General features: G+C 40.4%; 1 protein-coding gene across 1 annotated transcript in view; it reads left to right on the forward strand.

Annotated features, from left to right (window-relative positions):
* The window catches only part of ptprt (protein tyrosine phosphatase receptor type T), a gene marked incomplete at its 3' end in the record, with an annotated part of 242,868 nt that overhangs the window by 73,684 nt on the left and 147,199 nt on the right, over window positions 1–21,985 (forward strand). The window contains exons 8-9 of the mRNA XM_083892431.1: window positions 13,861–13,976; window positions 14,691–14,871. Coding sequence (XP_083748557.1) covers window positions 13,861–13,976; window positions 14,691–14,871 — 297 coding nt within the window. The remainder of the gene's footprint in view (window positions 1–13,860; window positions 13,977–14,690; window positions 14,872–21,985) is intronic.

Consider the following 21,985-nt stretch of genomic DNA (forward strand, 5'->3'; position numbering starts at 1 on the left):
CTGCTCCCTCCTCTTCCTCCCCTCACCCTCTCCCTGGGTAATTTGTCTGTGTATGATTGGCCAACAAATTAACAACAACGCAGAAGTGATTTGCAGTAAATTATAATGAACCGTTGAAACGCATCACAATAATAAGAGAGAAATAATTCCACTCTCTCTCCCCTTCTCTTGCCATTCAAACGCCCACTGCTTCAATCTCTGGGCTCATAAATGTGTACATCAGGGGGTTTGTCAAGACACACACATGCACATCTTAGTGCTAAACATAACCAGTTCCTCAGAAATTAGGTTCTGCCTTATTATTAGGATGAGGTTTTTGTCCACAGAATGACTGCTGGTCCTGACAAGGCCAGTGTTTATGAGAGAAAAGGGTCCTAAATTGGTAATATATACAAGTTCACACACACACACACACACACTGAGGTGGAGGTGGATTGCAGGAATTCATGCTGTCTGATCCCCAGAGCGAGAGCAGTCATTACAGCGTGGCAGTTTTCAACAGTAGAAAACACACACACACGCACACGCTTCACAATCCAAGTTACACACAATAGCACACACTCTCTCAAGTCCAAAGCAAGGCAAAGCAATGGTCTGAAATGTGTTTGATTTGGTGTGTGTTTATCTGTGTGTGATTCAGAAGCAGAAGGCTGATTGCTTCCTCAACTTTCACTCAGTCGGGCTCAGTAATAACAGCTGAGATATCTTCATAGGGGAGCGTTTGTGATTGATGTGTGAGTTGGAAGCCAGTGCATGTTGATTACCCTCTATTTATTGGCCCATTGTAATTGTGTGTATGTGTGTGTGTGTGTGTGTTATTTAAAGCCACCCTTTTCCTCATAACATCCTTTCTGAGTACCATTTCTCTCTGACAGACCTCATACATGTGTGTTCAAGCTTAGCTGTGCTTGGATTGATAGAAAGTCTTGACGTCTTCCAGGGAGAGAACTGTGATGATGTATACAGCTTAGAAAAACTTGGAAACCATACAATGGAGGACAGGGGAGACATGTGGCTGCGTTGAGCTCCTCGAAAGTTTTAAGGTTTAAAGCCAGCAGAAAGGCTTGATTCTGTTTTGTCGCTCCGTGTGCACAAAGTAGGAAGCATACAGATACATTTTGCAAATTGTGTGTGGAGAACTTTACTGCCCTGCACAAAGCAAACAACTCGAGTCCACCCAACACCATTATCTCTGAGCTGCAGGCCTAATTTACCAACAGCAGTGGCCACCCTTTGTGTTGCTCTTGTGGTTGTATGACAGCAAATGCTCGCAACCCAAGCTACAAATCCTGGAATTAGATGTTCCACAATTGCATGAGATTGCAATATGCATGGGTCTACAGTCTTTGTTGACTGCACAAATCCTCCATTACACAGCAACTCTTGTGTCCTGTGATCTAAAATCTTGGATTTTCTCCATGGACTTATGTGAGAGTGAAGCTGTGACCACACTGGATATGTGTGCAGCATATCACAGAAAATCTCCTTTTTTTTATTTTGGAGAGTGGCCACATTATCTGAAAAATGTATGTACGCGAGCAAGCTTCTTTTTTTTTTTTTTTTTAAATAGAGACCCAGGGATTTGACAAATGTCTGGGTAACCATGCTTATCTCTCAGCAGAATAGACGGTTAAAATGATCTTTAACCACAGCCACAGTTCCAGCATCTATATCTGTCACAAAACAACACAGCACCATTTGTACATGTTTTAAAAATGAAAGTACTTTCGCGTCATTTGCTTGAATCCATTGAATCCATCCATTTTTGTGTGAAATATGTGCAGCACTTATCCAGAGTCCCAGGGTTTTGTTGAGTACAGACTAGTATTTAGAGTATTTAAAAGTAATGTGTATGTCTTTTAAAGGTAAATCCTTTAGGTTAAATAGCAGAAGTTGCACAGCAGCGCTGCAGCAGACACAAGCTTTGCGTGAACAACAAAGCTGCACGTGAGGCAGCAGATAAGTGATGCAGCACACACATTCAGTGTGGATCTGCGCGCTTGAGCAACACAAACTTCAGTTTAGACTTGCAAAAAGCTGTCAAATGATGAGAGAAAGTGGAAATTTGTATTTGTATTGTACAAATAAGGTGGCATTGACTACACGTAAGGTTAGCCTTTTGTTCAGTGGCTAAAACATGTTTTTTTTTGTACTTTTGTCCCTGCTGACAAAAAAGAAATGAAGGAAAAGGATACCAAGAAAAAGTTAAGGAAAGTTAGAGAAAAAAAAGGAGGGTGAAGTCAGTGTGTCAAGCTGATAATGGAGCTACACACACACACACTCACACACACACACACACACACACACAGATAGAGCCTGGCAGGTGATCAATGCAACATTAGACAACGCACTCAGGTAATCTGGTCAACATTAGCTGAGTGCTCTATGCTCGACTGACTCTGTCTGTCATATTAATTACTGTGAGCTTGTAACACAAACACACACACACACTATCACGCTCTCTCGTACTCGTCCAATTGTGTAAGCTGAAGTTGTATGTCCGCGCAGAAATGATTGCTCATTAAGAGTAGCCGGCAGACTTCAATGACCTCTCTGTTCTCAGTTCAGCTCCTCACCACTGATGCAAGCTGGTGGGGGTGGGAGGGCAGGAGAGCAGCATGCAAATCAGGCAACAAAGGAACAAGATGATGATTAGTGAGAGGCACAAGCAACAAGGGGAACTGAAGGGTAAGAAGAACAGATCGGAACAACAACAAAAAGTAAGCGAGCACAAAACCACTATGTGTGAAGAGTAGATCAGACGTATAAATAATGCAACAAAGAAGAATGATATAGAAATAGAGTCCCCAAGAGATGGGGGACACGAAAACAAGCCGTTGAAATTGTGATGCCCTGGCAAAAATTTAAATTGAATCAATGAAAACAAAAGAAATCCCCCATGACCATAACTCAATCTCATGTTTGTTTTTATCTTCTAAATGTGTCTGGAAAAACTGAACCCATCCTTTTCTTTCTTAAGCATGTCAGTGGATCCAGGCCCACTCTTTCATTCAGGATAGAAACTATGCTGATGTCGACAACGTTCAATAATATAAACACGCCAGATTATTTTACCAGTTGTGACACCAGAGTTCAGGATTTGCATTTGGGTTAGACCATTTCAAAGTACCTTGGTAATATGTCACATTGAGCTCTAACTGGAACTTCATCAAGGTTATGTTTGAAGCATGTCAGAGGGATGAGAACATGCAGCCTTGTGGAAGGTTTCAAAGCAACCTTGCCTCTCTCTCTCCTTTTCATTTGGCTTTTCTCTTCATTTCTTCAGTCCAAGTATCCTTTTTGTATTCTTCACACATCGTTCCACTGTGTTTATCCATCCTCTCTCGCACTGCTTTACTCTGTCCAGACCAGTCCAACAATCTTCAAATACGTCAAACAGGCACAGACGGGAAAACAAAGACAGACATGGGCAAGGAAAAAGTCATATAGGTCAACGAGGAAGAGATTTCAATGTTTAAGTCTTTTTCTCCCTTTTTAACAAAGGAAAAATAGTACTTCAGATGTTATTTTTAATCAGGCGTGTTTCCCTAATAAGCATCCAAAAGCTGATCACTAGCTCTGTTTCTTCTCTTGTTTTTCTTGAGAAGATGCAGGATTCGATAAATACCACTTTAGTCTCTGCGTTTCTAATAGAGGGAAACATGTCTTGGGACGCCAGTCAATACTCTCCCATAAAGCCAGAAGACAAGACAAAAAGCACACGCGCATAAAAGCACAAAGACTCTAATGATCTTGCAATATCTTGGATTTGGAGTCTGTAACGCATACACACGTACACAAAGGCACAGCATGCTTTAAAATGCTTGCTCGATGCAGTAGCTAAAAGAGGTGTCTCTGCACAAAGCCAAACAAGTCTCATCTTATTTCTTTAAGTTTCAGACATCTACAGCTACTAAATATATGCATAATAAATATAATAAATACATTTTATTATTATTTTTTTTCTTTCAATACAACTTGTAAAGATTTCCTCTTTTAAACGGCAGTCGTTTCAATGCAACCCAACTGTTTATATATAAAATCACAACTCAAAATGTGCATTCAGGCCCTCTAAATCAGACAAGAATACAATGTTCTCTTGTAGGTTAAGTTTTCCTTTTGTATTAAACAGCAAAGATGTAATATGGTGACAAGATATATAAATCTGTTGGCCATGAATATATTGCAGAACGAAACATTTCTTATTTTAGGATAATTTATCCAATACTTGACAATATCTGCGCAGTTGATCACCAGCTCCCTTGTCCCAAACAATGAATCATCTCAATTTCCTCTTTGATAAAGAGGTTAATACAGTATATCTTCAGTGAACTCGCTGTTCATTTTCCCATTTTAGCCTTGTCATAGCCAATTTAACCCTCATTGCATTAGCTATTGAGGAATTATTTCCAAAGCAGATCTTCTACAATTCTCCCCCTTAGATGTCCTTCAAACAGTTGATCAAGTGTGTATGTTTCTCCCAATCTGTTCCTCTCTGATTCTCACATCTGCACATCTACATGTCTACATATTTGTAGATGTGTTAAAGGTGCATTAGGTAATGAATCTAAAGCAACTGTCCATAAAATCCTCTTAATATGTCACCGAACTCACCAACAACAACTGTGCAGCCAACATATTTGCATTAAAAAAAAATATTTTGCAGACTGCAAATCATGTTTATGTTTTGAAATCATGTTTTGGCATGTGGCGCCACCTACCACTGTCTACCAATCATTGCAGTCGGTAGAGTCTCAGATGCCGAGCAACCATGGGTTGCCAGTTACATCAGAAAAAATGAAACCTAAAAAACCTCGGTATTTTTAATTTGAATGTAGTAACCATTTTTGGCCACATTCTTACATATGGCACCTTTAAGTTGGAGGTCTCCTCAGCGCCAATATTCTATACTGGGGCCAGAACTACTTTGTGTCTGTAGGCTTGGCACATTATGTCACAATGTGTTTGCTATTTCTCTGAAAAAAAAACTGCTCACAAGCCAGCAGTCAGTGGGTGTTGAAGCAAAACTTCCTTACCTGATAACCAATCGGAGTGGTTGGGTGGGGGTTATCCTTATCGTATGGCGGGATAATAAGGATAACATTAATTGGATGCCATGACACATAATTTAGTACCTTTTCCCCATTACTACACTTTTGACACACTGCTTGCATGCACCACTTAGTAGTATATTTCTGAGCTTGCCTTAGAGATAAAATACAGTGTAGGTTGTCACAATATCCTTAAATTTAATGGAGAAAATTAGACTGTTTCAACAGACTCTTTCTTTTGACCCTTCTAATTAAGTATCCAGTAACAGTGCACATCTTGAAGCCAGTGCTAAATTGGCTGTCCAAGTTCAACATGTGTTTCACTGATCATGTGATGCTGTCCGACTCCAGCTTCATCCATGTGAGAAAACATTTTCATATGCGCTGATTATTAAACCGACAATGTGTACAGTATGCATTTGTCCTCCGTAGCGCAGACTATTAAACCCCCGGCCTCGCCCAGTCTTTTCACCAGATTTGTTACAAAATATCAAGGAACTGTTCGCGTAACACACTGGTTTTATTCCCTCTTCATTGGCTCCAAGTCAGTCTTAGAATAGATTCCATGCACACCAAACTCACATTTTGGTCTCTTGATATTTAAAAAGTTTCTTCCCGTGAATGTTGGAAATTAATCTTGTTTTTCAAACGACTACTTAATTGATGTGTCGGCATGACTCTGGGACTATATATGTATATATATATATAAACTAAAGTTCGGATTCACAGGACCCACAGGATATGATCACGCAGAATGATGGAAATCAAATGATCTTTGAAGTAATAGACTTTTTTCCTTCATAATTTAATCTGACTCAGCCAATGGATGTAATTGGCTGAGTGGCATTATTCTGGGCCCGCTAGCATTCCCCATCCTTTCCTCCGCTCTCCCGACTATAGTGACTCTTTTTTTTTTTTTTTTTTTCCATCAGGAGATTAATCAGTTTAGCACCTCCCTCAATCTCCCTATCTCCACCTCTCTCTCTCGCTCTCCTTCAAGGTCACAGGCTGTATGTCTCTGTCTGTCACTCTGCCATTCTCAGCCAATTACTGGCTGGCTTCAGGTGCTTAACCCCAGGCCTCAGCATCAATTGGCTCATTATATCGCTACTTGAAATCTGTCTCTCTTTCTCTTTTGCCGCTGTGTCTGTCTGTTCTTCTCTGTAACTTTATGTCTGTGTTTATCTAGCCTTGATTTTGACATTTCATCTCATATATTTTTACCTGTTGTTTTTTCCCCCCCATTCCATTTTCTATTGTCTTTCTCATTCTCTTGCTCTGTTACTCCCCCCCCCCCCCTCTCTCTCTCTAGCCCCTACATTCTGAAAATGGTTCCATTTCAATTGTTTCTTTCCTGCCAAAAGGCACCACTGGTATTAATAACGCAGGATTTGACAGAGATTTCCGTTCTGCCCCTTTCTGGATTACGCTCATGTTCGGTTATGGCGCTGTTGGAGCACATTTCCCCCATTTTTGGCCTAAATAAGTAATATATTTTCCCGCTGCTTAATGTGACACTCTCCCTGTATCCATTCTGCTCACCATATCAGCCAAATTTGGAAGAAATCAGGAGGGTTTGGAAACGACAAATGGGCATTGGTGACCAACTGAGTCAAAATAATTGTGTATGTATTATGGTGACGTTCTTTATTTAGCCAAGAGAACAAGAAACAGTACATTGTGCAGGAAAAAAAAGTTTGAGTGCACACCAATAGCGTCTTCCTTTGTGAACCCGACAATAGAGATAAAAGACACAGGACACCCAAAGACAATCATGTCACTGTGATGCTCACTTTAAATGACTGAAAGCTGGTGCGTCAGAAATGCTGTACAGAGAAGCTCATAAAAGAGCAGTCACTGGCAACAATGGGAACTGGAGTGTGTGTGTGTTTTTTTTACATGCAACCATAAAGTATGCTTCAATAGTTCATATCCTGATCATTTTATTTGCATGTCTCAAGTTACATCTTACTTTTAAGAGCCCAGATTTTTAGAAGAATTCTGCCCTCAAGTCAGACATAGTGAGTTATCATGTTACTCTAGTCGTTTCATGCAGGGCGACATAATTAAAATCCACTAAAAGGCATCTGCTACGAGTCGATTTAATCCAATTCATCCAAGTCAAGAAGCTGCAGGGTGTCTCCTTGTCTAAAGCTTGTGCGTTTATGGTGTGAAGGGGTCTTGGTATGTTTAAGGATATTGTTCGATTTGCACATTCTTAGACATTTGTTACGTCGGACTGTACATCTGTAGATTAAGACAACCATTTATGTCTTGTGTTGTGTGTGTGTGTGTGTGTCTGTGTAGGCAATGAGCCATTTTAATGACATTGTTAGAGCTGTCTAACAAAGAAGAGGCTGATGGTGTGTTAATGGTGAAATATAACTTGCTTAGTTTTTAATTAATCTATTACGTGACTCCTTAAATGCTTAGCTGAGGGCAACTCGGTGTGTTTCTGTACGTTGGCTCATACGTGGTATTTATATGAAATAAATCGTACTCTCAGCGCTTTGAACGGTGCTTCACACAACCACGCAAACATGCACACAGAAGCACACAATTTTGTGTCCAGGGAGGAAAAAGGCTCCTATGATGTTTGCTGTCTGATCTTGCTTGTTTGCCTCCGAGGGCCATCATCATTGGAGGTGGGTGTGTGTGTGTGTGTGTGTGTGTGTGTGTGTGTGTGTGTGTGTGTGTGTGTGTGTGTGTGTGTGTGTGTGTGTGTGTGTGTGTGTGTGTGTGTGTGTGTGTGTGTGTGTGTGTGTGTGTGTGTGTGTGTGTGTGTGTGTGTGTGTGTGTGTGTGTGTGTGTGTGTGTGTGTGTGTGTGTGTGTGTGTGTGTGTGTGTGTGTGTGTGTGCGCGCGCGTGTGTGTTTAGGTTGAGGTTAGGCTGTTATTGCTTTGGTGTGATGAAGCAGATTTAAAGTGCAGCCTCTGCAACATATCAATGGTCGTCCTTCTACACCTAATGTTGAAAATATACAGTTTGAGCCTCAGGGACAGGGATATATATATATGTGTATATATGTGTGTGTGTGTGTGTGTGTGTGTGTGTGCGCGCGCTTAGGATCGCTTTTACAAGCCTTTGGCCAGTATAGCTTTAAAAATATGTAATTTCCTTTCTTTCCTCACACAAACATGCATACAGCTGTACATTACAATGTAACACATGCAAACACAGCTAAAGCCTGAAACAGCAAGTTGTCCCTGCCATGTTCCTCCCAGAGGAATGTTCTCTTACTTGTTTTCACTCGTACTTCTTGTGGATGCTAGAAGGAAAGAATATAGAGACGGAACCAGGTAGAGAACAGCAGTGTGGGCATGAGGCCACAGAAACCGAGTAAGAGAAGTATTGCGCATCATTTTTAAAGGGACACGACTGCAAAGACTGGGACAAATCATTGGGTCATTTTGACAAGGCCAATAAGAGAGTAGAGAATCGATGTTGAGCAATTCGAGAATCTGGAGCACAAAAGCTTACCCCAGCACCCAGAGCAACCGTTGTACACCGCATGATGATTCTATATGTTTTCAAATGATTATTTCACCATTTTTCAAGACAAGTATCAAGGCCATAAGAAATGGCTCTACACGTGATGTAATGCAAGGAGACAGATCTTTAGAGCTAAATATCCAAGCGCTGCTTGAACACGCTGAAGCTCATGGTTCCTTTGTCTGATGAGCCGAGTAGTAACACCTGGTCCCACTGTCCAATCCAGAAGATGCAGTCGGGGACTGCAAATATACAAAAGCTTGTCTTGCTCTTCATTCAGAGGGAGTGGATGCATTGTTTTAGACTTCAAGAGATGGATTTTTTTGGATTATTATTGAGGAACTTGCTGTAACAAGTGAAGCTTTAATCACTGACTGGATACACTTAAAATCAATGTTAAGTTAATTGGGAAACATCTAAGATGGACGCAGGTTGCGGCAACCCCTAAAGGGAGAAGCTGAAAGAAGAAGAACAAACCCTCATAGTTGTGTATGTGTGTGTCATCGGTTATTGAAGCTCCTTGTGAAAAAATAATGATATTTTAATACACTGGTCATATATCATCTTTCCCCCAATGAGATGGATCATAACCTTACAGAGTGGTGCGTAGCATAAATAAAATGCCTTACCTAGGAGAGAAAAAAACAGACCAATGTCTCCAGGGGCTTTTTCATCAGGAACAACTAGTCTTCCTTAAGTCCACTGCAATAGTTTTTCGTCGTGGTATTTTAATGAGTATCTAATTTGAAAAATGCCTATTAAGTTGGTTGCAGATGGGCGTTATGTTACCTAACATGTTTGACTGGGCAAGCCAAATTTCTTTTTCAAAAGAAGCCATCTTCATCTATCTTAGAAGAGTCTGAACTAAGGTCACCCAAAAAAAACCGTGTGATTTAGAGTTTGATAGCACAGAGATCGAGTGAGATCTTGAATAAGCATAAGAGAGGAAGACAAACGGGCGCAAGGATGCATAAATGAGAGCTCATGAGAAAAAATAAAATCCAGACAGACAGAGAAGACATTCTGAAAAAAAAAAAAAAAAATGTGTGAGGCCAAAGGAATGACATGAATAAAAGAGAAATAAACAATGACAGCAAAGCAAAAACTATGAAAAAAATACGAAGAGGGGGAATGATTAAGACAAAACAAGAGAGCAACATAGAGAAGGATGGAGAGCATAGGGAGCCAGCAAGATTGATTTCCATTCTTCCTTCTCCTCCCTTCCTCTCTTCTCCCTGGAACAGCTCCCTAAAGTCTTTGGATTAATGGCTCCATTTCTGCTGCTCATTCATCAGATTCAGGAAGGCATACCAAAACAAAATGCCTCACTAGGCTCTCGTCTGATCTAGATATCTACCTGCCAAAACATCCAATAGACCCTTAAGTACTTTCACAGACAGGGAAAACAACTTTATCTCTACCTCGGGTCAAATCAGAAGGGAACTAACACAATCCGTGTGCTTGTTAGCCCAGAAATGGTGGATGATTACATACAGTTCAGCCTGGAGTCATAGAAAAGTCAATCTGAGTGCTAAAAGACCTGGATTTAATTATACATCCAGCCATGGGTATTACCTTTCACTGATTATATTGTCTTTTCATCTTTCACACAGGGGTTTTTGCACAATGTAGCAGCATTTAAGATGCTATCGGTCAAAAGCCCCCAGTAGTCCTCAGAGAGGTGATCCTCTCTGCTCTTAATATACATTTTGTCAGTGAACCCCCTTGCCCACCAAATGGGCTGCTCAAGATGGTAAGGGGGAAATTATCCAAATGTTATCCAAAACAACCCCTGACATCTCACAACAGTCCCTGACTCGAGAGACATTTCAACATTAGATACATCTGAAAGATTGCATAATGTAATGAATTACCAATTATTTGTTTCCTATTGGTTGGTTGAAAAAAAATCATTGGCTAGATTTGTGCTGTATGTTCTTGTGGGACCACTTGTATCCTCTGGTGCACAGCAGTGGGACAGCTAAAAAAAGAGGCCACATTTGGCTGCAGTGTGTCTCACTGTTTGGCCCTGTCACATTGTGTGCCAGCTGTGCCATGTAAAATGCCCTCTCACAGTGTTTGATAGCTAACATGCCAACCCTTGGCCCATTTTGATTAATCATAGTCTGACTATGTCCCTCTGTGGTTCCTCCACACACATACAGTGAGTGGCTCCTTTTTTTTCCCATCTGTCCATTTGATTTATATGAGCCTGTCACACATCATCATTGGTCATCCATCTATCCCCACATTCACATACTTGACTTTTATTTGTTTTTTGTTTTTTTTAACATGTTCCTACCTGAGCGTGTCATATACAACCACACGCTGTCAAAGTACCACCTTACAGATGTGGTATCCTTCTGAGTTTGAAAAAGATGCAGGGTTAGGATAAATATCCGGGTTTCAGTTAAGTGGATATCCACTGTGGGCTGAGCGTCTAAATGTGCCGCCCGATGCCGCTCTTCAAGATGTGGAAGTATACCATGTGCATCTGTAAGGTGATGCTGAGGGACAGTGAAAGATCAGCAGTATATGAGGATCTTGGATTGACAACGGGCTGTTTTTTTTCTGTCTTTTGCTGCTTGTATTTACTCGTGACTGTATGTCAGGCTCTTTATCCTAACATCACAGCCGGCAGAGTCAGTTGATGAGATTTTCATGTGAGACAGGTGGGAGTGTGCCCTAATGCAACCCACTGATGAGCCACCACTGACAGCCAGTCTTTCATGTGCAAGTGAGTTTTACTGAGCTCTAGAACGGATGCAGTGGAGAAGTGGAAAACAGATGGATGCATGATGTGGACAGAGGGGGGGAAAGAAATGACTGAAAGAGGCAGGACAAATAAATCAGATGGATGATGTGGCAAATCTGGTATTTGTCATAACCAAGGGCAGGCTGGGAGACACCATCATAGACTTAACGAAGTAAACAAAGTTATAATTCAAATAACCTTTCCTGCTCTCCTCTGTCCAATCTCTCTCTCTCCCAGGACCTCTCCTCATCTTCACCTGATCCTTTCTCTCCCTTATTTTTTTAGTCTGTCATTCCATAATTCATTATTTTTTGGTGTTGTGCAGAGGTACTAATAAGTTGGGTAGGGTCAGATTGTGCTAAAATGCAATTACTTATCATGAACATGTAATTACATAAGTGTTTAGAGAGGCTCCAATTGAGCAAAAGTCAGATCATCTGTTAGAGAAGCCTCCATCATACCCAACAAAAAGACTACTTGGATTAAGTGGTGGCTTTGGTTGTCTAGGGGGTTTGGCTGTTGTATGTTACTGTGCAGTTTAGTTAACAGAGTCTTTGTAGAAACAAATGGATCCTGAGTGAGAGGAGACAATGTTACAGCCACCAGTCATGATGTCAATGCTGTTAATTTCAGATGTTTCCATGGCAAAAGTACCCTACTGTTCAAAAAAATTGGGGTCACCTATACAATTTGTTGGTGTTTTCGATCAAAACTCACACTTTTATTCATCAAAAGACTTGCAAAACGAATTTAGCCAAAGACATTGACACGATTAGGAATAATGATTTTTATTCAAAATACATCATAATTGCACAAGGGTTTTAAAGTGTTTTCTAATCATCCAATAGCCTTCTGACGCTATTAGCAAACACAATGTACCATTAAAACACTGGAGAGATGGTTGCTGGAAATGGGCAGCTATACACCTATGTAGATATTCCATTAAAAACCAGATGTTTGCAGCTAGAATAGTCGTTTACCACATTAACAATGTATAGAGTATATTTCTGATCAATGTTATGTTATATTCATTGAAAAAAAAAAAAAAAATTCCTTCAAAAATAAGGACATTTCTAAGTGACCCCAAACTTTTGAATGGTAGTGTATTTGGAGTGCATATAAAAACAACCTAAAGTGCACAAATATGTTCGTTTGAGAGTGACTGTAATCAAGTTTGAAATCTTAAATTTGAGTGTTAAATCCTTCCTGATCAGCTATGTTCACCTGTTGACAGCAGCAGAATTCTCTCAAATGTCACATATTAATTAGTTGAGCAATAATTAAATCTGTCACAATTAATCTGAGTTGAGTGCTAAAAATGCACTTCTCTTGTGCAGATGTCTGCTCTTCCCAGGATTCAGAGATGACTTATTAGCTTGGTTTTTCATTATCATAGTAGAAGTACAGTGGATATAATGTAGCTTCTCTCATTATGTAGTGGCCTGTTGTGGTTGCCATTGTTTGCTGATAGAAAACAATTATGCAAACGGAATGATTGGTTTGAACAGGCTTGTTAGTGTGCAGTCAGTCGTGGGGATGAGGGCCCATATGGCTCAACAATTCTCTAGGTATGCACAAACCTCTTTTAGCTATGTGTGGATGTGCGTGGGTGTTTTGAGTCTGTCGCAGGTTGTGCTGCTAAATGCATGCATCTTTGTTCTTCCATGTGCGTATAAATGACATGAGGGAAATGCAGTTATGACCACTCCAAATGTCTGCACACCAATACAGGGATTTACTGGCTTGTGCCACTTTTTTTTTGCAACGATACAGCATGGCCAAGTGGTCAGATAGACTGCCCATAACACATCACCGACTGAAAGCTTTGAACCTGCTCTTGGCTTTCGTGTTCTACCAGTGGTCACTGAACCAAAACGTACTGTCAGTAAATGCGTACACAAACTTTATCTGTCACTTCTGCTCCTGTTAGCTTTATGTAGGGAATCAAATGACATGTTTTCCAACTGGTCACCAATCACTGCACCTGGCAAGCCCCGACTGTTATGAAAGATAACAATTGCTCGAAACATTCTTGTCCAAACAATATAGATTAACCACTCTATTTAGATATGGAGATTAATTGAGTTGCCCACATGTCACGTTGCAGACAATGTGTTTTCTCTTCACACTTTATTTTTGGCTGCTGCACCAAACGTTCTTAATCACCAGTCATTCTTGGAACGATGAAAACTGCTTTTTTAGTCATAATAAACAATTTATGATGTAAAGTGGTTATTGAGAGGAACTTATTTACAGAAGGTGAAGGGTTCCTCTTAAAGAAGAACTGTTGTGTTCACACACTGGGTTGGGTGGTGCAAGGAGAGAATGATTGTTCTGTGACTAGTCAAGTCAGATATTTCTGAATATTTCTTTACAACAACTCTTTACATCAATCAGATCAATACTCCTCTTCCTTTACAGAAGATTATATCCACTTTAAAAAAGAGCTGCTGTTCAGTTAAATACTAAGTGGTTCTACAGCCTTTCCAATCTATCAAGCTGCTGTCTCTCATGCTGAGTTTAAGAACTAACTTTTTGTTTCTGTCAAACACAATCTTTCAGATCCAGTCCATGGTCCCCAAAACGTCAATGTGGTGGATGTCAGAGCCCGTCAGCTGACTATACAATGGGAGACGTTTGGATATGCTGTCACTCGCTGCCACAGCTACAATCTGACGGTATGCACATATGGTCACATTTTTTATGCAGTGCCTGCAAATTCAGTAGTGCAAGTTAACTGTTGTTGATGTTTCATTTCTACCTGAGAGTCATATTATACCTTTTTATATGAAAATTAAGGTTGGCAAGAACATTATGTTTATGTTTTCATTGAAATATTATGCTGACAATAGTGAATGTAATCAGTGTATGTTGCACTTGATGATATTGTCATTTGTATTTATGACTTTGTTCAGATCACACATAAAAGAGATTAGTCTCAGACCTTAAGGACAGACAATCAGCCCTGACATTTGCAAGTAGGCAGGGCATATTTGTCCATTTAGACTGCATCAACCTGTCTACATGATTGCTACTGACCTAAACTCTAATCTGATCTAATCTAACTATGGTCACTCTACTTTCTGCACAATGTGGCACATCAGTAGAGACCAGATGGAAATAGAAGATGGTGATGATGAGCAATGAAGTATTGGATGAATTAATCCAGAAGAAAACATAAATTCAGCACTACTGGCTTGCACTGCAACGTGGTTTCAATCAAATCTGCTTTCCAAAATCAGGCCTGGGCCTCAGTTTCTGCATTTGCTATTTTTTTCTGAACATGGCATAGCTCGGGACAAGATATGTTTCAATAATTATTGTTCTTTTTCGCAAATCATTGGTTGCAGTGACAGTGGAATTAATGTCAAGTGTCTCCCTTTGCTTCCTAGGTGCAGTACCAGTATGTGTTTAACCAGCAAGAGTTTGCAGCAGAGGAGTTGATCCAGACATCATCACATTACACTCTTCGGGGGCTGAGGCCTTTTGTCAACGTCAAACTGCGGCTGGTCCTGGCCAACCCTGAAGGCAGCAAGGAGAGTGAGGAGATAGTCAAACAGACAGAGGAGGATGGTGAGTAAAGAATAATTTCTACAAACATATTCAAACTGCAACTTACATTAGCTGATAACACTAAAATTAGCTGCTACAAGAGTATTTTGTTCTCAACTGCTCAACTAAGAAAGTGTAAACAAAAATGGAGCAGTTTTGTAATGGCCCTGGACAGGTCAGCAGTCCATTGCAGGGCATACAGACCGAAATGAACAACCATTCACTCTCACACCCACACCTATAGTCAATTTAGAGTGTCCAGTTTTTTAACTGTGGTAGGAATACTTGGAGATAACCAATGCGAATCCGGCTAGCCACTACTACGTCATGTAGTGTATTCAACACATCTGATTTGTTAATTCAACTTTTATCATCAACACCCTTCAGTGGTTGGACGGAAACAGCTGCAGATCTTCAAACCCTTATCACAGCCATACAACATGTACTGACAAACAGCTCAATTATGAACATACCCAACTGTCCAAAAATATTTCAAAACACAATTTAAGGCTTCTCTTTCCTCACTGGAGGTCTCTGTATTCCCCTAAATCCAGAACAAAGTGTTTGCCTCAGCGAATACTACAACCTAATTCATGGCTGCCTCACGTTTCTCTCAACAACACATCAGCGATAAACTGGAATATCTTCAATCCATCAGAGCAATGCCAGATAAGCAGGATAAAAATGTTCTAATGATCCCAAATCTCTCATCTCTTTCCCACTCTCCCCAAGGCTTGCCATTCTTCTCACATCACATTACTAATATTCTCTCAATTTAGCTTCTGGGGAACATCAGACCTCAACCTGAAATTCCCTCCCTTTCACCAGCTAAACACACACACATACCCAGAGTAGTCTGAAGCCTGAAAAAAAAACAAAAAAAAAAAGAGCAAACATTAAGGGGAGCAGCAATAGCTTTGGGGAGAGAGGGGAAAAATTCTTAATTGTTTTGTTCTTAATTGTTTTTTATTTAACCATCATTAATCTCCTAGTTGTAATTCAGTAATTAGGGAACAGAGCAGCAATTGTTCACATGGAGGCTAATTGCTGTTTGTATGGTAATGGCTTTATAGAGCTGGGGCTACTGCAAATTAAGCCAGTTCTCCTCTCTCGCTCTCTCTCTCTCTCTTGCTCTTTCTCTCGCTCTCATACACCCTCACTCTCCCTCTCTCACTACAACTACACAAATAGACTCATACATAGCGTTGTTTCGGTCATTACCCACAGTTCCTGACCATAGGTAAGGGTTGGAATGTAGATTGACCGGTATATTGAGACCTTTGCTTTTTGATTCAGCTCCTTCACCAGTACAGCTTTTGTCCACACCGCAGAGGCTGCCCCGATCCCCCTGTAAATAGTTAGCTCCACTCTACCCTCACTGGTGAACAAGACCCCTAGATACTCAAACTACTCCACTTGGGGAAGTGACTCCCGCCAACCTGAAGTGAGCAACACCTACCTTTTTTTTCCGGCTGTGTACCATGGCCTCAGATTCAGAGGTGCTGATACTCATCCCAAGATCCCAACCCCTTCACACTCAGCTGCAAACCATCACACAGCAAGCTTCAGATTGCTGTTCGATGAAGCCAGTCCCAAACCACCCTCTAGAACCTGTCCCAAAGACTCCAATCAGAGTGGGTACGGTGAGTAGATGTTTGGTGCATAGGCACAAACAACTGTCAGGACCTGTCCCCCAATATGCTGGCAGAAAGCCGGGTAGCTATTAATAAGCCCACACCTGCCCTACACCTCTCACTAGTAACAACTAAATAAGCAAAATAAGAGAGTCCAGCCCCTCTTGAGAGGCATGGTTCCAGAGCCAGTGCTCTGTTCTGGGGTAAGCCCTACTATATCTAGTCGGTATCTCTCAGCCTCTCGCACAAGACCCAGCTCTTTCCACACCAGAGAGGTGACATTCCATGCCCCAAAAGCCAATTCCAGCAACCAGGGATTGGCCTGCCAAGGTCCCTGTCCCTGTCCGCTGTCCAATCCACACTGCACTAGACCCCTATCTTTCCTCCTGTGGGTGGAGGACGATCCAATGTCAGTGTTTTGGGCTGGGCCCCACGGGCAAAGGCCCGGATCACCAGGTGCTCACAGATGGGCCCTTTCCCCAGGCCAGGCTCCAGGGTGATGCTTGGAATAACTCAACAGTAGGTCCTTCGCACTGTTCTTTGTCTGACCATTCACGTAGGACCAATTTTCCCTAGGAGACCCTACCAGGGGCTGTCCCCGACGACAACGTATTCTCTCAGGATCATTATGGTACACAAACCCCAAGGTGATGGTTCATGGGGGGTTTCAGTGTGAGACATCCAGTGACATTGTTACTCCGACACATCCACTACAAACAGAAAATAGGCTTGTATCTTAGTTCCATGCTGCTTAAAATAAAAAATAAAAAAAATCACTCCAATGCTAATTGACTCCCTGAGTATATGAAAAGTTCAAAAGTCTAAAGAAGCCTTTGTCAGAAAGTATATATGTGCAAAACAAGGTTGAAGTTTTATTCTCAAGGATGCGAAACTCCTCGCTGACGAAGAAGAGTTCAGGAAGGGCTTGTTGAGACATTGTTTCAGTGAATCTATGAGGAGTATGAACTGAATTAACTAAATGTAAAAAGGTACACATTTTCAAATTTATATAGAGATGTTCTGGTACTCATATTTAAGTTTTTCTGAAAGTTTGAGGGATTTGAGGGAATTTGTGCATCATCTTGGTTTGTTTCCTTCCCAGTTCGTCATAAGTTGCCCATGCATTCATAATGACAAAAGACAATCCAAAACTGTGCACGCACAAAGCACACAAACAGACTGAGAATTCCCCCAGAGACAAATGTCATGTCAGCTTATTGTACACACCAGCCTATTAACCTAACCATGAAACACCTATTTGTCAGGTAGCTGTCAGGTTAACTCAATACAGCAGATTTTACCGCCAGGCCTTTATTTATCAAACATGTGCCAAAGGAAGTCATGTAGCTGTCTCACCACTTCAGCACCCACATTGTGCTGACCTTTCCGTGTTATGCAACAAGTTTGCATTAGCAAGTGGGTTCAAAGAGCAACAAAATGCCACTTGGATCACTTGTGATCAATGTATTTATGAGGTGTTATCAAAAATGCCTTCGAGCAATGTGTTTGATCCTCAACAGATATTAACTGATACCCTGTGGGGGGGTAACTTACTCTGAACATCTGCTACTAAATGATGAGCTGGGAGAGTTTTTTCTGTTGGTTCACCGGAGAAGTAGCACATCTCAACAGAACCAGTTTAGTTTATTAGTTAAATCTGTTCCCTTTTAAATATGACATTAAATAGGCCATGAGAAGGGGTTGGAGATGATCTGCCCCTCACCATCCATAAGAGTGCTCGGGTACTGTAGGGTCCATGACTGGTTAAAGCATAACAATAATACGCTGTCACTGTACCATAGGTGTTAATATCATGTTGTAAGTTGTGTGTTTTCAATCAGGGCAGTCACACGGCACATATCCAATATACATACTGATTTTAAATCCCTCGATTTGTGACATGATCATGAAATAACCCCATTTCTACCCAAGAGAAAATCCTCTCACTCAGAGGACAGTCAGAGTTGTTAAAATTGAGTAATCCCTTTCTCTTCAGAGAAGAAAAACAACTTAGATACATAGAATATTTTTTTACATATATATTATTCAGCTGTCATTTTCTTCGTAGAGGCAATTCATCAAAGTCATTTAGTTCCACAGGTGTGCTTGCAATAATATGAGTTTCTTTTGTGCATCTGTGATCATAACATGATCTCAACCCATGCAGTCTACCTGAATAAACACAAGATTCAAGTGAAAGACTTTCTTTAATTAACTTGGCCTATGTTAGTGTTCACCTTTGTTTTACTTAAAAAAAAAAAAAAATTTAAAAACTGATAGGAAAACCAAAGCTTTAAGAAAATATTCATAATACAATTTTAAAGATTTTCACACTTGACCTTTACAATCCCATCATGTTTGCTGCAATATTGCGTTTAAAGCAAAACTTATTTGTGGAGATAGCACTGAGTTGAGTCTTAAAAAAGATAATGGGGCTGTGAAAACAAGCATTTAGAGAAATCTCTCAGAACTTGAACTACTAACGTCAAACAAAGAGTGCTTACGTGTAGAAGCAATGTGGGAAACTTCTCAGAACAACTCTGACTTCGTAGAGTGCTGATTCTGTTATTAGGTATGCAATTAAAATAAAACTGCCTTGACCTCTGGCCCAAAAAGTTGACAAGTGCAAAAATGACTCCTCTAATGAAGACTATCATAACATCATTTTCTGCTTTAAAATCCCTCCTCCCTCCTCCCACTTGTTATTCATTGGAGAGCTGAGATTTTGTGATGAATTATATTTACAGGGAGTTCTTGCAAAGAGCCATTATTTGAAATGTTCTCAGAATGTTATATTTTTATCAGAGTAGTTGGGTTAGGGCTAGTAATTAGACGCTTCTTTTGAATATAACAGTATTTCGACAAATAAGCTGCTGTCAGGACCAAACAGTCCAACTTATTTTACAAACAAGCAGAGACCAGGACTCGTGAACCACAACAACTACACATCTATCCTGTAATCCTTATTTCACAACGTGTAATTTATTCTTAATCCAGTCCACGAGCTCTGCTGCCAACGCCTGCGTATACTTGCTTTTCATCAAAATGTGATTATTTATGCCCAGGGAGGATAAATCTTCACAATGATCAAATCTTTAACAACAAGAGGAAATGACTTTGTGAGAAAACAGATGTTCCACAAATTACTCATTTCCACATGTGTACACGAGACCAAATGAGGTGTTTCATCCCAAAATGAGATATCCATCATTCTAAAGATTGGAAAAAAGCACTAAATGTCATAAAAACTACCCTATCTGTTGCTTATCATAATAAAAGTGTGGATAGAGAAAACCAGGGTAAATGAAAGATGAAAGAGAAAAAACACAGAGATTAATTTCATGCAGATTTTCAATTGAACTAATGATGTTTTAGAAAAGAGGGAGGGGTTAAAAAAGGCCCGGGAGAAAGACTCATAGATAAGTAGGGGAGAGACAGTGGTGGTGTGGTGTGGCTTAATAAAGAAGGCCAACCATTGTGCAGTTAGGTGGAACTTAATCAAGTTTTGATTAATGTGTTACAGCTGCTGTTGTCTTCCCAATGAAAATATGTTTTCTCATGTCATTTACACACATACACACATACACATACACTTAATGAGATAAGAACACCATCACCTGAGATCAATGTTTTCATTCTCTTCAAAAACAGCATTATGAAGTTTCCAAAAAAAAATATTCTCACTCCATTAGTTGTAACACTTAAAGTGATCCTCACAAAGACAGAAGTACAAGTGCACACACATGCACGCTAACACACACACACACACAGAGACACACAAAGCAAGAAGTGATAAGGTGTTGAATAAAAATGGCAGCATTTAATTGCGTTTCTTTGTTAGGGTAATTTGATATGCTCCACCGGCTGGAGCCTTAATCAACACCTTGGAATTAGTAATCAAAATATTCCTCCGTCTGACTTTTCTGTCACTATGTTACTGCGTCTGTGTGAGTCTGTCACTGTTTCTCTTCACATCGATGACTCACATGGGTTCATCTTGGGGACGTTGACCTCAAGTGTTATTCTCGTATGCAATACGGTATTTTGAAAAGGTTGGACGAGGTTTGGACTGAATTTTTTACTTTATATGACAAGGCCTTTATATGATAAGGCCTGTTTATAAAATTATGTCAGCGTTAAAGTCACCTATAACACATTTGTCATATCTGTAAAAAAATATATACTGAGCCACTGTATAAGTAACTGTATATTTTTTCACCATTTTAGAGCCACCTGTCAGCAACAATGTCCTCAAATCCACACTTAAACACACAGATAGAGGTGTTCTGCCAAAGGTGCACAATATGATATCATCCAAATATAAAACACAATTTGTCCACATGAGGGTTGCAGAGTTGCTGGTGCCAATCCCAGCTGACATAATATGGCGAAAGGTGGACTACAAAAGACGATGTTTATTATATGTTTTGGAAATAAAAGGACAGGTAAAGGTTAGAGGAAGCAACACTGAGGATACCAACTTCTATAAAACACCACTAGGTAGCATGACTGCGGTAGGGTTTTAAATGATTGTGATATGATGTAGGGAGATACATAGCTCCAATTTTATTGTAAATTAGACCATGAAATTTCATCACTTGAGAAACCAGCAGGGATCCTTTGAAACTCCCCACATCGCAGGTTGCCTTAAAGCTCTTTGATGTTTTAAAGGATGATGGATAATGGCACCCAGTCCTCAAGTGCAAAATAAGGAAAAGCTGTGCGGCATCCATCTCGTATTATTTTTTTTCTTTCTATTTGATGTTGGGTGTCACTGAGAAACGGACAAGGTGATAAGAGACATTTAGCGCTGCATGTTATGCCAACTGCTGGAAAGAAAAACAAATATAAAAACAGACGAAATATGTTGTTTGTTTCAATTTTGGCGGCCGAATGTCTGCAATGTTTTTTCCACTTAAAACCGGATCTTGTTTTGTTACAAGCGTTTAGTTTACATGACTGACGTTTAGGTTGACAATCAGTGCCGCAGTAGACTCAGCTTAACTACCTCCACCACTGACATAATGCACAGCTGACTGCAAACAGATTAAAGGCCACACAACTCAGCGTGGTAGAAAATATTCTTGACAGTCCTGCAGGATCAGTGAGGTATACGACACACGCACACACATTTCAACACATTGCTGGAATCCTGGCCTTGTCTGTCTCCATCTTTTTTAACATTTAGTACAACTCACACCCCTTCGGTGACTGTGTGTCTGTGCAATGTGCAGCACGTGCGCGAGCACACGTCTTTCATTGTCCTACATTTAGTGACAAGGTGTGGATGTCGCTGTGTTTGTTTTTCCTGTGTTAGACTGTCTGACAGTTTCACTCCCTGACACGGTGTCTGACACATCTCTGTCTGCATGTCTTCATAAAGCCTGAGCCACGTGTGAAAGTCTGCCTCTTTCTTTTAGAAGACACACAGCTCCAAGCCCTGCATGCTTTTCATTTCCTTTCCAAAACCTGAAATTGTACTCAATGCTTTGTTTTTTTGA

This window comes from Microchirus variegatus, assembly GCF_963457635.1.
Source record: "Microchirus variegatus genome assembly, chromosome: 7".
Lineage (NCBI taxonomy): Eukaryota > Metazoa > Chordata > Actinopteri > Pleuronectiformes > Soleidae > Microchirus > Microchirus variegatus.